General features: G+C 40.1%; 1 protein-coding gene across 1 annotated transcript; it reads left to right on the forward strand.

Moving 5' to 3' along the window:
* The first annotated feature begins 482 nt into the window (after positions 1–482).
* On the forward strand, positions 483–15,639 carry LOC104049897 (arylsulfatase D). The gene is made up of 12 exons (XM_009510670.2): positions 483–736; positions 2,374–2,705; positions 2,939–3,040; positions 3,596–3,745; positions 4,749–4,870; positions 6,282–6,404; positions 8,759–9,182; positions 9,923–10,059; positions 11,304–11,438; positions 12,082–12,244; positions 12,540–12,661; positions 13,269–15,639. The coding sequence occupies exons 3-12, from the start codon at positions 2,961–2,963 to the stop codon at positions 13,637–13,639; spliced, it is 1,827 nt and encodes a 608-aa protein (XP_009508965.2). The 5' UTR covers positions 483–736; positions 2,374–2,705; positions 2,939–2,960; the 3' UTR covers positions 13,640–15,639.
* The last annotated feature ends 208 nt before the right edge of the window (positions 15,640–15,847 follow it).

Here is a 15,847-nt window from a genome sequence, read left to right on the forward strand (position 1 = left end):
GAAAGCATTAGCCAGTATATAATCTTATTTTGACCCTTTGAGTGATGACTAGGAAATAGGCAGCGCTCAGAAGTGAAGCTGAATGACTCACTTTCTGCAAAAGTAAATTCAGGTCTCTTGCTGGCATTTCCTCTCCACACCCTAAAACTGTTTCTCACTGCGTGTGCGGAGATGGCCTTGTCATTGCTGCAGGCACTCAGGGCTGCCATAAAGTGAAGATTTCTATTTCTACAGGCAAAGAATTGCTGCTTCGTAAGTACAGCAATTTTCTGTTTTCCTTGGTGGAAAGGAGGAGAGGTTTATAGGGAACTGTTATTTATAGTGCCTTTCATTGGAGTGTCTCAGACTTGAAAGGAAGAGGTCCTTCCCTTCCCTTGAGAAACCACTGCTCGGGCAGAAAGCATTTTAGCTACATTTCTGGTGTTCCCCAGCCCGACCCTCAGGCATGTATGAATGTCATCATTGTGCAAATGGCAGTGGGACGTGCAGATTAAGGGACTGTGGGATAAATTTGACTATCCAGCCGCTTGGAAGCTCCGGTATAACACGGCTTTCCTGTGGCAAAGTGCGCATGAGCAGCTAGGGCAGATTTAAAGACTGCCTTCAGAAACAGATGTTAGACGCTGTGCTTTAGCAGCAGTCCTCGTGCGGAAAACTTTGGAATGGTTTTAAGTCAACTGAAAATAAGCTCATGCTCCAGTCTATCAGCTGCCTGATTTGAGAGTAACTTGACCAGGTACTGTATTCCTCCCTTTCTATGTTGGGAAATGCACAGAAAAACTTTTAATGGGCATTTCGATTTTGTTTGTTTGTTTGTTTGTTTCTGTAGATAAAAATATCTGGAGGAAGTTTTTAAAAGGCATTTCCCTTTGCAACAGCTTTATTCTCATACATGCCTGCATACAAAGTGCAGGCAAAGTCAGCTGCAGGCAACTTGTTATAATGAGTCTGGCTTTTATTGTATCTATATCAAGTCTACAAAACAGGAATTTCTAGAGGACATTTTCACAGTCTGAACAGTACCAAACTGAATGGAATTACCTGCAAGACCTTTCACCGAGTGTTGCCATACTGATGCCACAAATGGGTACTGTTTTTGTGAAATGTGAATCTGAGTTAATCTAAAATTATGAATATTTTCTCTTATGCAAACTGGCTTGAACTGGGATTTCACCATCTTGTGAGTATTTTCATAGGAAAGTAAAGACAGATTACAAAAGTTCAATCAGCGAAGGAAAACAGTAAAATATGAAATGTATGCAAGCTGTTCATCCCTGGATTATTGAAATGGATGAAGAAAGGGATAAAATCTAAATTACTTTGTTGGGGGGTGTTAAACAATGGGGGAGGGAGAAGTTTTGCTTTAAGCTGAATTCAGTTCAGATTGCAAAGTGGACAGTTTGCTTTTAGCATGGCTTAAGTGCCACTTTGGCAAAAGTGGTCCCAAAGAGGCCCCCAGAAAGTCATCCTCCAAACTGCTGATGGCTGAATCAGGTGGGCGCTTGCTGCTGCCCCACCTGCCAGGGGCTGAGCAAGGAGCTGCACTGCAGTGCGGGGACCTGGGGCTCCTCTGGCTTCTCAGAAAGGGGAGGAGAAGGGCAAGATGCTTTCACTGTCCTTCTTGTTCCCACTTGAGCTGCTGAAGTTTTTCTAACTGGACTCTCATCACGTCTCACTAAGGAAATGGCTTCACGGGGACAATATCAGTCGGTGCAGTAACTGTTTTCTGTATATTACGTGCTATTTTACAGGCAGCTTCTGAAGAAACTCAGCCTTAAGCTCCAGCCTGTGCATTGAATCAGTGTATCTCTACTGTGAAGTACAGGCAGTTAGTGACAAGCAATTGCACAGTTAAATTTGAATATTTCCAACTCCCATTTATTTCAGCTGTTTTGGAGGCACATAGTATGTGTATGTAAAAGATGGCTAAGGCATCCTCCAGTATCTTTTCTATACTGTATCTTTTCTATACCTACTCAGGATGCAGCACAGACATAAATCCAACTGCAGGAAGCTAAGTCTGAGTGTCTGTAGATAGCGAGGCTGCATCTACATTATTTAGCATTGGTGCCTGTAATTAAATGTTTAGATCTGTTTGAATGCCAATTTCCTAAGTATAGAAATTTAAATTTTCTCACTGAGGCCTGTAGTGCTGATGAATAAAATGTAAGAAATGTGGGTATTAACTAAGCTGCTAAATGCTATCATTTCTGGAAAATGAAATGTGAAACAAATATAATTTATAAAATTGAGATGCTTGGGATGGTTCAAGCAGACCGGATAAATTTGAAAGGAGTCTATTTTAAAGCCTTTGAACCAAGGTCATTTGGCCCTTACTTCAAAGCCTTTAAACAGTTTGTCTTGTCCTGGCAGTGAAAGAGAAAGCCCCAGAGGAACCTTTGCAGAAAGCTGTGCAGAGAGGGGGAAAAGAGCATCACACAGAAATCTGACACATACAAAGAAGGAAAAGGCTCAGCTCAGAGTCAAACAACAGGAGGTCATGAATTCAGTGTCTTCTAAGGAAATGTCATCACTGGAATAGGATGACTGGAATTTCTACAACTAAAGATCTCTCTTACAAGCCTGAAAGGAAACTTGGCACATTATGTGAAGAAGCAGCAGGCTGCTACTGTCTCTGTGATTACAGAAAAATAAATTATACTGAGGACTGGATTTTAAAAAGCTCTTCTCTTTCTTTCTGAACAGTAAGTATATTTCATATAGCTGAGTTGTGTAACAAAAGAGGATTATTTTGCTATTTTAAGATAAACTCTACACAAAAAGACAAATACCTCTAAGTGAAGATGTGCTAGCAGTAAAAATAATATTCATGCCTTTACTCTTTTTCATTTATGGTCTGATCTGAAGTGCATGGAAGTAAATAAAACAGAGAATGTTGACAGGCTTTGATTAAGTTTTTTATCTATTTTTATTGCAGTGACTACTAGGAAGATGCAAACATGACAAGGTGCTCTCTCATGGTTTGGCAGGATCTGAACATTCCAAATGCAGAAATGATTTGGCAACTAACATCTTACTGGTAAGAAAAAAGTTCATTAATTATTGTTATATCATACTTAGATCTAAAGTGAGTGAAGTTTAATAATGACATAATACTGTATTATAAAAGAGTAGGGTTGTTTATCTATAAATTATACGCACAATGTGACTGTTTTTTGTTTGCTTGTTTTTCTTGTTCCTAACTTTTTCAAAACACAGAGGTTCCGGTATTAGTGAGAAGAATGTCAGAGGAAGTTGATCCCATTCTCAGTTTCCCAGACCAACTTCTAAACAACACCCCAAGCCACTAAAGCAAAATAACTTACACATCATCTGTCACATGTAAATTCCCAAGTGACGCTGCTCATAGGAAGTTTGAGAACAATCAGAAAAGGAGGTTTTAAAGTTATGGTCCTGATATTTTCCTTTTCATGACATCTGTTTGGGCCAATGATCACAGTTTAACACACCCTCGTGACCTGGGCAGATCATGGTCTGGTCTGCAGCCAAGCTGATACGGGAGGGTCTTCAGCCACTTGCAGTGGCAGGGATGAATTGCCTGGTCATTGGCTTCTCTCCTTCCTCTGTGTTTCAGGATATCTCTGGTCACACCACTGATTCTTGGTCTGCTTCTGCAGCCACCACTGACACAGCTTGCAACCCTCACACAGCCAAATATTGTCCTGTTGATGGCTGATGACCTCGGCATAGGGGATGTAGGTTGCTATGGGAATGATACTATCAGGTAAGGAAACAGAGCATAACAGTGAGCAGAGCTGGTTTGTTATTTAATGTAAGACTGCAGTCCTCTGCCCATCATCAGCTATTTGAGCTCTCTTCAAGTTCATTTCCTAGAGAAGTGGGAGGATTTCCCATGGGTGCCATTAACAGTAAATGTAAAGCACTACCAGGATTATCTCACATCCGAGGGGGCTTTCCCAGGGCCAGCTCTGGCTGCTGTCCTGAGCTGCTTTACTGTGGGAATATGTCCACCATTCTTGTGTATTCCTTAATTGCCTGACATTGAGAAACACTAAGCTCCTGCACATGCCTGAAGATAGAAATGTTGTCCCATCTTTCAACATATCAGGCCTCGTTACCTCATTTGACTCTGTTTTGCCATTCTTCTCCAGTCTCACATCAAAATGCAGTATGTATCGCTGCAGTGAGCTATGTTACTAGGAAACACTTCTCTTTTCAGACCCAAGGACATAGAATTTGCCTACTCTTTGAAAATCGTGTCATGGTATTGCCTGCTGACTTCCTGCCAGCTTGTCACTTCTTTGAACAAAACCAAACTTGGTACGTTCATTCCCCTCATCCAGCAGAGTTCTTAGAATCTCACCCTGACCGGCACCGGCTGGCAAGTTTCTGACAGGTAGCGAGTGACCATAGGTGGCTGAAGGGGCTCTGCATGGCCAGGACTCCACTTCAGCATAGCATCATCCCCAAGGCATGAGTTTCCTTTTCAAGAGCAGTAGGGTACATTTCTGCAAGGCCCTTCATAGGACTTGGGAAAAAACAAGGAATGATTGGCTTGAAATTTATCCAGATAGTGATCAGAAAGAAAAAAAAAAAATCTTTCCCCTTCACTTGAGAAAATGAAAATAAAATTAAAAAATAAAATATTTCCTGGCTATCTTCAGATAGAAGAAACTTCCCAGAATAAATGTAAGTATATTATTCCTCATCCCCATTCCCTTGAAGATCCTCTGAATGATATCTGACAGTGATGGTTGCATTTTTAGGACCCCTAACATTGATCGCCTGGCAAAGGAAGGAGTGAAACTGACCCAACACATAGCTGCGGCTCCACTTTGCACCCCCAGCAGAGCAGCCTTCCTCACTGGCAGATATCCCCTCCGATCAGGTTTGCCTTGCAAAACCAAGCAACCTTTAAACATTTCTTTATTGCTGAAAGAAACAATGTCTTACAACGGGCACATGAGAAATGAGGGTGTGCAAATAGAAGGGGTGCCACAGGCGTGTCATCCCTCACTGAGGCACACAAAGACACAACAGTTAGGTCTAGTACCTCTGAGGTGGCATCTAGATTTATGGGGTACAAGGAACCATCTGGGGCACATAAGAACCAGCTCTGCAGAGCAGCTTTCTCCCTGCCAGCTCGTAACCTCTGTTGCATTTTGGTGCTCTACTGCACAGATTGCAGTCAGAATAGAGGTAGTACAAATTGTCACGTTCAAAGAAGTCATTACACAAAACACAGATAATAATAACACATTTCTAAAGCACTAGTTACATTAATTTCTGTCATGAGTGACTTCTCACCAGGTATCAGAAACAGCTCAGCCCTGGAGAGAGCAGAGCGGATCTATGCAGGTGTGTATCCATTTCCTCCAGTCAAGGTGCAGAACAAGTCATTTACAGGAAAGCTTTGTTACCTATGTGTCAGAATTGATCCATCCTATGAAATAACAGTTTGACAGCTATATTATTTTCCCAAGTTCTGTTTTTGAAGAAAAAAATACTATCCTGTCAAACTGCATCGCTGAGATGAAGAGGTATGAAAAACAAATAGCCCTACATGTTTCTAACAGTGACTCTCTAATGCTTGTTCTCTTGCAAATGATCTTAAGTACCTTCATTCCTGAGGCATTCTAAAGCTGACATGTCATCCTAGACAGATAGCTTGAAAATGCGCATGAGCTTGAACAGACTCTCTCCCCCTGTAACAACAGGGTCGGACACATTCTACGCTTCCATGACAGATTGAACTTCACATTATGTTGTATGATGGGATTACGCCAGTATTTAATGCTAAATAACAGGGTGTAAACCTGCAGGTGAGGAGAAGATTATAGTGCTAGATAGCTACTCTGTGGGTTTCAGAAGTTGGATGCCAGCCATGCCACCATGCAGGGAAATCCTGGGTTCCCAGGCAGCCTTATGCAAGCTGGAGTTTGAGGCTGACAGAGGGCTGAAGTCTCCCTACCCTCACAGCACACTAAGTAAGTGCACTTCATACAGCCTGGATGCCGCATATAAAATCTTCTACACAACTCTGCCATTCTAAATAAAATAAAATAAATAAAATAAAATATCCCATTATGAGAGACAAAGAAGAACAGGTATTATACAATGCAGAAACTTAACTCTTTCTTATTCTTGTCCAGTGTCCTAGATTAATTTCCCCAAACAAGCAACATTAAATAAACACTTAACACTATAATACTAACAAAACCAGGAAACAAGGAAAGGTATTTGATAGAAGTACTCTACCAGTTATATTTATTAAATTTATTTATTATTGTATTTTGTAGGGATGGATGCTATAAACAATTACCGTGTTATTTTTTGGAATGCCGGCTCAGGAGGGCTTCCTCCGAACGAAACCACTTTTGCCAGAATACTGCAGCAGCAAGGCTACAGCACAGGACTGATAGGTAAGGGGACACTCCTGAAGATGGCCTAGAATGTGTTTCACCTACACGTCTCACCCAAACCATTTGTTTTAGTTAGCAACTGCTCATACCTCAGTTACAATATTTTCATTTCCTGGTTTAAGAATATCTTGTAAGAAGAAATCCTGAGCAAAAGAATCTCTCTTAAAATAATAGGCATCTGATAGAGAATAATATTTACTGTTGACGTTCTTTCAAGCACAGCTGTAGTTGTTAAAACAGAAAATGGAAAATATGTTAATATTTCTTGAATACTATTCTACCAGGTGTATGATAGTTTTTCCAATGCTATTTCATAAAAAACAAGAATATGAGTTCCACTGAAACCTGCATGCCAATGCTTTACACAGCTCAGAGCAGGTTCACAACAAAAGGGAACAACTGCTACTTAAAACAATAGAGTCAGTTCATAATAGCACAGGATTTGGCCTTTCAAAAACAAACAGAGCAATTATTTTTTATTTAATTGCCGCTTGCCACTATAGTTCACCAGGATTTCAGTACAGCCCACAAAATGTTGCCTCCTTCAGCATTAATAAGAATTCCATTTTCCTTTATATTTTACAGGACTTTTTTTTTAATACCGTTGTAACTTTTGGTCATGATCCAGCTGCATATAATTATTTATCTTAGGTACATCACATAGTTCCATAGACTGATAAAACACAAATGTTCCTGAGCTGAATAATTAGCTATTATTTGCCCTACCTCAACTGAGCACCTAAATGTCAGTATCCAAACTCTGTGTCTGACACATAAAAACACCGGCTGCACAAACAAACTGAATTTACTAATAAAAGTGTCTGCAGGAATAGATTTGTATTCATTCAGCAGAATAAATCTAAGCTATACAGGACAATACTAAATGAAGCTCTCCAAGGATTTTAAGTCCTGTATTACTGAATCTTCTCCTGTTGGTTTTGAAGCTGTATTATTTTAGTTCTTTTAACCAGCTTATAAAAAAAGCCCACATCTGTTAGCCACGTACTTCAGCTTGGCTTCAGCATGTGTAATCACTAACAAAACAATCAGATTTATCTCCATTTCGCCAAAGTCTCCCTGTCTCCTGCAGGAATTTTGTGCTGTGTCCCTCCTAGAAGCTAGCTAGCAAAATGGGCTGGCATTTCACCTGCGGGCATCTTGGCTAAAATCACACCATAGACACCAAAAGTATCACTTAGTTTAATTGGATTGACAGATTGTGATTAATTGCACCTTAGGGAATGATGGAAAGCACTGGTGGTAAGTGACACCAAAAACAACAACAAAAAAAAAAACAACCCCAACAACCACAAGAACAACTTTACACTCAAGCCACGAAGCAAGAAATCTTACAAAACATCTACCCACATGACCACAGCTGAATGAGCACTAAATAGTCTCACCTGAATGGTTTGTGATTGTTTTGCTCTGAGCACAACCAGTCTAATTGCAGAGTTAAACCCTATTAATAGCCTGCAGCTTGATGAGACTTTTTGTTGGGAAATGTTTTGCAGATTCTTTGCAGTCAGAAAGCTAATGTTGTATAACATATGCCCTCAAAGATTATCTTAATTATACACTTAGTTTATCTTTTGGAGATTTGAGTCTTTTATAGCATGTCGATGTAGGACCAAGGATACTTTAGCTGCAACTGTATTTATGACCAATGCATCTATGTATTGATTACAAACCTCTTTCATTGTATCACTGGCTCTCAATATGTCGAGAGGTAAATTGAGTAGAGATTTTTAGCTGAAAGCAATTTATCCACCTAGAGTAGACTTTTCACTCTTTCTTTATATTTATATCAAAAAAGCAGCAATTTTTTCCCTCTGAAGTAGTTTTTTTTTTCTGCTCCTGTTGTAGTACACAGCAATTCTATTAAAAATTACTCAGGGTTGGCTGCTAGTATATGTATTGGTAACATAGTGAACCATTTTTTTAGGATAATATCCTCTACGAGTACAGAGTTCTTTATTCCACAATAAGAATTAGTTGTGAATTTGTCTCAGGACGGCAGTACATTTTTGCTCAGTTCTGAAAACCTGACTTTTTTCTCAATTTCTAGTTCCCTTTTTTCCCTAGTCCAGTTTTTTATGTTTGATCAAAGCTACAGGGCATGAATATGTATACAGACCACCAATAACTCTGTTGGAAATTTATCATTTTAGAGGTTTACTTTCATCATTTGTAAGATTTATCCCATTATATCACTACATACTCAGTATATATGTGTAGGAAGAAGTTATCACAAATAGGAAAAACACCCAACCATTTTTTGAGAAATGTTTTGTACAAGGAAAAGCCCACTCTTAAGTATTATCTCCTCACATTTTAATGTTCCCTATTTTCAGGGAAATGGCATCAAGGTGTTAACTGTGAATCCCGCAACGACCATTGCCATCACCCTTTAAACCATGGGTTTGACTATTTTTATGGGATGCCTTTTACGCTAATAAGTGACTGCCAACCAATGGAAACACCAGAGATGGACAGAGTCTTTAGAAGACGACTCTGGCTTTACACTGAGATGATTGGTCTCGTTACACTCACCGCCACCCTAGGACGACTGACCGGCTTGATTTCAGTCCGCTGGAAAACGCTGACCTGCCTTGCTGGGTTTAGTCTCCTGTTCTTCATATCCTGGTTCTCAAGTTATGGGTTTGTACGATACTGGAACTGCATTATGATGAGAAACCATGAAGTTACTGAGCAGCCAATGGTGACAGACAGGACTACGTCCCTTATCTTGAGAGAGTCCATTTCATTTATTGAAAGGTAAAGTGTGTTTCCTTTGATCGCATTTTTTCTGCTCCTTGCATGCCTTGCAACTTCTAAACCACACTTTCCCATGTGAAGTCTTTATAATTTTCATAACATTACATAGGATTATAAGTACTATAATGCCTATTAATTATTAATAACATTCATAATGATATCACATTATTTAAAAAATCAGCTGCTGCTCAAGGGTGTCTGTTACTCCTAGCTTTACTAAAGCTGATAACATTTCCAAATTTCTACATGTGGGATCAAATATTTCTAGGCTATTTTGAGGAAACGCATATTTCCATCAATGAGACCAACATCACAGCCATAAGGGATAGCAGCAGATGGAAGAAATGCATGTGTGTGGGCTGGGAAAGGAGAAGTAGAGATGTAAGGTAGCCTTATCGTATGGACTGAAACGTGGGCAACAGCTGGCAGGAGATGAACCTGCTGCCTTCGTTTCAGCAGCGCTGTGGTGGTTTGCAATAGCACAAAGTAGAGCTTCAATCCAAAACTTTTCCATGTATGATTCAGGGAGTAAAGAGGGTCATTTTATATAGGCCAAACATCAATTTATCAGTCAGATCCTAACCACTGGATTTTAATACCTTACAAAGTGAGATGTTTCTGAGGTGATTGTTGAAATATGTATACACAGAAATCATAGTATCATTTTCCATTATGACTGACCCCTGTATGTATTGAGAACCTTCCTCCCTAATAAAAAAATGTTGATTCCTGGTTTTTAGAAACAAGCACAAGCCGTTCCTCCTCTTCCTTTCCTTTTTACACTCCCACACCCCTCTCCTCACCACAGAGAAGTTTCTTGGGAGGAGCAGCCATGGTTTATATGGAGACAATGTAGAGGAGATGGACTGGATGGTGGGTAAGTCACTGAAGCAAATTACAATGTCTCCAATTACCTGATACCTGGGTCTGAATATATAATAAAAATGCAGTTGTTTTTAAATGAACAAGGAAGAGAATTAAAAGCAAGAAGGAAAAATATCCTAAGCTTTTCATGAACATCTGTCAGTCTTGTATGAGCACAGTTGGCTTATAGTGTTGACTTTTTATTCTCTCCAGTCTTGGAACAAATACACCTTTCTGTTCACTCAGGTTTTCTTGTCTAGCGTTTACCAGTTTTAGCCATGCCACGTTGGCTCCTGTCAAGGAGCTCTCCTGATCTTTTTGCTAAATACTACATGAACTGAGAATTATTTAGTTTTCTGTGATTATTGAAGATCAGGTAATTTCAGCCTCTTATGATCATGCCTTATCTATTTCTAAGTAGCACACATCAGAAGGTGATAGAACTGACAATCAAATAAATTCCAGGCGTAAACCAGCAGGTTATTTCTCTGTGACTGCTGCATTCAGCAGATTACTGAACATTTTTGAGCCCGCTCACAAATCCAGAAATGTCCATAAATGTTAATTGAGATGCTCCCAGAAATTAGATTCGTGTTATTTTTCAGCTGGTTTCTGGAGGGGAAGGAGACTTGTTTATCACCCAGTCACAGCAGAGGAAAAGCAGCCACAATTGCAAAAGGGATAAGAATCAGGTACATGTACAGAAAGAACTGGTCTTCAAACCTACCTGTCAAACACTTACACACCACAAATATAACTAAAAACATCAGAAACAGCTCAAGAATGACTTGTAAATAAAAAAGAACTATATTATTAATGCATATTATATCCAGCCAGTAATTTAATCCAAATACTAACTGTGGTCTAGACAATATAAGATAAGGACACATGACATTTCTTCCTCATTTCTCACAAGGGCCATCAAAAGTGTAGAATCTGACTTTTTGGGGGCCTTAGATCATGCTTTCTTTCCATATTTTTACAGCGCATGGCACTTCTGCCCTTTACAATACAGGCTTCTGGTCTGTGACTGTGGCTCTTGCACTCCTTTGTGATAATACTAATTATAAAGAGGTTACAGCACAACACAAATTTTCTGTGCTTTTACAGACAGTGAAATCAGAACTACAAATCTTGATCCTAAAAAATGCTTCTTTTTAACAATAAGCAGCCCTACATAGGTAAGAAATTACATTGATGAATGCAGTGTAATTGATATTTTTGCTTTTTAATAGACACATATTCCTGCGTTTACAGGCCAGGTTCTAGACGCTATTGACAAGGAAGGCTTGAAAAATACTACACTAGTTTACTTTGCCTCTGATCATGGTGGATGGCTGGAAAGACAAGAAGGCATAAGGCAGCTGGGTGGCTGGAATGGAATATACAGAGGTAAGAGCTGTCAGGGACAGCGACAGCCCAGTCAAGTACTCAGGACACCCGTAAAGTTTAGGTAAGACTGTACGCTCAAGGAGTAAGAGTGTTTTATCATTAAGAAGGAAATTTGTGTCATTCTAATCAGGCATTAAAAAATTCAGGCAATTCTAATATGTGCAGGTGTTCTTTAGAAGCAGGAGTTCTCAAACTGGCATTTCCTCATGAGGCAACTGATTACAAGTTAATTTTGATTAGAATTGTGTAACTTCTTGTTAAATATTAGTTGCGTCTTACATCTGAACATTTGTTTTAACTACAACAGGTATGTCGTAGGATTGTAAAAGAAAAAAGAGAACTAGGCTGGGAAATCACTTCATGCCTGAGCGTTTTATCCACACTGACTTCTGACGGGGCAATGTGTTTGTAAAACAATAGGAGGGAGTAAGCGTATGAGGTCAGTTGAGGGGTCTGATATGCTGCACACACTTTCACTGACGCTGAGGAGAGGAGCTTAATGGTATAACCAAAAGGGCAAGGAAGGCTTGTTAAAGGTAACATTAGACAGCTTATGATAATACAATAACACGTGTCTAAAATTTCTCTGTTTTAAATGAAGCATTTATTTTAATGACAATGTATTAATTTTTTTTAATGAAAGGTGGAAAAGCTATGGGAGGCTGGGAAGGAGGAATCCGAGTCCCAGGGATATTTAGATGGCCAGGAGTGCTACCTGCAGGCACAGTTATCGATGAACCTACAAGCCTTATGGACATTTATCCTACAGTAGTTCATCTGGCTGGAGGGGTGTTACCCCAGGACAGGTACAAACACAATGTCCTTTATTCCTCCTTCTCTCCCAAGACAATCAAAAATCTAGTTTGAAAACACATTCTGAGTGTTTGCACATTTTCTTTTTCACTCCTGCTCCTTTTCTAGACACATAAATGTTACCACAGCTTAGTTGCCTCTTCTCTACATTTGAGTTTCAGCATCTACCTGCAATCTTCTACAAGCATCTTCCTCGGTCAGAGTTGCCAGTTCCAGCAAGAGGTGTGCAGAGGGAACGCAACCCTGTACAGCTTACCCCAGTCTGATGGCCTCTGTTTTTTCTGTTAGGGTAATTGATGGCCGGGATCTGATGCCTTTACTGCGAGGAACAGCTGAGCACTCAGAGCACGAGTTCCTGTTTCATTACTGTGGCATTCACTTACATGCTGTGCGGTGGCACCAGAAGGACAGTGAGTACAGAAATTCTTTCCCAGGAATTGGGTTCAATCTACAGGAGGGCAGATTTGTCTCACGTAATTTTTTCTGGGATTGCAGCTTTCCAAGTGTAAGGTAGCAAAGACCTTACTAGTATTGTGTGTATTGTATGGAACAAAGAGTTTGTTCGTGACTTCGAGGCAGATGGCATGCCAGGCCGGCTGCTGGAGCTCAGGATGGGTCTCGCCCACCTCTCTATCTGAATGTAAGGCCTGGAAAGTCCATGCCCTCTTGTCTCATGGAGATGTCCTTGCCTCAGTCCTTTGTCTGTCCTTCTGCTACCTTAATAAGGAAGCAAGCCATGGAAACCCCAAATCTTTTTTTCATGTCTTCATAAAAAACGAAGTCAGGTATAACTGATGTTTGCTGAAAATTTTAGAGAAATTCTCTAACGTCAGAAATTGTTTTACAAAATTTCTTTAATTCTGTGGCACTTAATTTTAAATGAAATTACAATACTATATCAACCAATAAGTGTATAGCTGAAATGCAACCAGAAACAAACTCTAGAAAAACATTTGCTTTTCTAATGCCTTGTGATAATCATCAGTGTCATTGCAAGCCTTCTTTCTTTCCTGCCAGGCGGAGCCATCTGGAAGGCTCATTATATGACCCCAGTCTTTCATCCACCCGGGGCTGGGGCTTGTTATGATAGAGGATTTTGCCCATGTTTTGGGGAAGGTGTGACCCATCATGAGCCTCCGTTGCTGTTTGATCTCTCACGAGACCCTTCAGAAGCCAAACCTCTGTCAGCTGACACTGAGCCCCTCTTTGACACTGTCATAAGGAGGATTGGAAGAGCCATAGAAGAGCATCGCAGGACACTGACTCCAGTCCCAGAGCAGCTCTCCTTGTACAATGTTGTGTGGAAGCCGTGGCTGCAGCCCTGCTGTGGGACGTTCCCGTTCTGTTGGTGTGATAAGGAAGGTGATAATAAACTTGCTGACCTATGAAGGAAAGAACCAAAGTTACTTCCTCATATGTGTTTTTAGATCAGGAGTGTTTCCTTTGGGGTTGGTGACTGGTGGGTTGTTTGTTTATTTGTTTTAATAGAGCCTTTACAAGGTAATTGTTCCAGTAAATAGAACACTATTTGGTAAAGGTGGCTTTAGGCTGGACACTTTCAGGGAGCAAGCAAGGCAGAATGATATGAAGAGCATGTTTTAACTTGGGTCTGTTGACAACTGCATGAATAGTTCAAATGCACTGAATCACACACCAAGATTAGAGCTGTACAAGTAATGATATAAATAATGTTTTGTTGTTTATGAAAGTATACCTAGAAGATTTGTTTTGGTTTTTGTTCTGAATTTCTAATTCAGGGACTGAGGTCTCCCTTAATTTTGTTATCCTTACTAGTGATGCATAAGGTGTCACTATAAAAAATTTGTGCAGACTACTGCCTCCAGAATAATTCCAAGACAATTTTTCCAACAGTTCCTCACAGAATCTCCTTTAAAAGTAGCTTCCTTCCTTCCTTGTAGCTAGCCCCTCCAGCAGCAGTGATGATGGCAGCTGATTAGCCTGGGGCTTCTGAATCAGGAGGAATTGCCTGGGTGAGGCATAAAGCTTGGAAACGGGACAAGCTGGGTAACTGCTGTCTGTGCTTTCTGAGAAGGATGGGTCTCCTCTGACTGGAGTCAGCCTCTTTTGATGGAGAACGCTGGCACAGGCGTAGTGGCATTTATGGTCACAGAAATGCCACACTGACAAATAGTTCAGTCATTTGGGCACAGGATTGCACGAGTCACCTTGCTGCCCATATCTCAGTCATAAATGGTTCCTGCTAACAAGTAGTAGGTTCAGAAAGACTTTGTGAAAGATGCCCAATACTAAGTATGAAAACAAACTCTAATTTACTATTAAAAAATAAATGCAGAATTAAGGGGTTTTTTTCTTCACAAGTTAAATTTCATCCCACTGAACAGCTAGATTTACTTATATCTCTCTCTTTTGCTGCTGTAAATTCAGGTCTTCTCTTCTTTGTGTTAAAATAGTTGTTCCTATTTAAATGGCCCCAGCATTTCTTTGTAGGGCATATATCTGTATATATCTGTACACACAGACAAGTTTACACTGGTATATCTGAATATGTAGGCACCTGAGAACATAATTTGCCCATTCAATTTATTTCACATGCTTTTTACTATCTTTCTAACTGTCATGCTAGGACCCATTTCAGCTGTTCATCTCCTTTGATAAATGTTCTGTTTATTTTGGTTTTATTTTCCCCCTTGTTTCCCACAATTCAGCCACCAGAAAATTTGCAGGTAACAAAGCCATGCAGCTTAAAAGCAAAGTTTTATTACATGCTGTGACTTAATGCATTTCATAGACTGTTGTAATTCACCCAGATGCTCCCCAGTGCTAGTGATGAGAAAGGTGCTCAGTCGTACTGTGAAAACTTCAAGAGATGAAGTGAATCCACCACTTCACATGTACTGAATTATTCCCTAATTTCCTCCATTGTTAAGAGTGTGTGCTTTATTTCTCATTTTAATATATTCTATTTCACTGGTTCTTTCTCAGCTAAATTTAAAGTTCTTTCCGTATTCACTGTGCAGTGTTTACTTTACATTAAATCGTTGTAATCAGACTGGCATTTTTCAATTTTCGCAGTCGTTTTCCAAGACTTCACTTCCATTCTCAAGCTGGTTAAGTATCTGGGATTTTACATCCTCTTTGAAAACATGTGGATATAATACCTGTTCATCTGATCGAACCAGTTTTTCTTGCACAGAAATACATCACAGTACTGTAGGATATCCATTTGGAGCTAGAAGGTACAGGAAGGCATCTGAGCTAGAATCTGCCCTGGATACGGGCATTTGCCCGTGAAAGCACAGTTATCAGGGCCTGCTGATATGCAAAGTGCCATGGGATCAGCAAATGTTCAGGGCCTGTTAACATGGACATCACATGTGGAATGGTCATGAGCAATAATAAAGGCTGCCTTGACAAAACCAGTGTCTGCCTTTTTCTTTCGGGTTCAGCAGATTATGGTATCCTGCTTTCTTGTGTAGCTGAGCAGAAAAACAACCTTTTTTAATTAGTTTAATTTCCTTTTTCCTTGGGAATTCTAACCTTACTTTCATCTCTGTTAAGTGATAGGAGCAGCACCGCCTCCTTCAAGCCACCCCGGCCCACGACCCTCCTGCCCG

The sequence above is a fragment of the Phalacrocorax carbo genome, chromosome 1 (assembly GCF_963921805.1).
Source record: "Phalacrocorax carbo chromosome 1, bPhaCar2.1, whole genome shotgun sequence".
NCBI classification, from domain to species: Eukaryota; Metazoa; Chordata; class Aves; order Suliformes; family Phalacrocoracidae; genus Phalacrocorax; species Phalacrocorax carbo.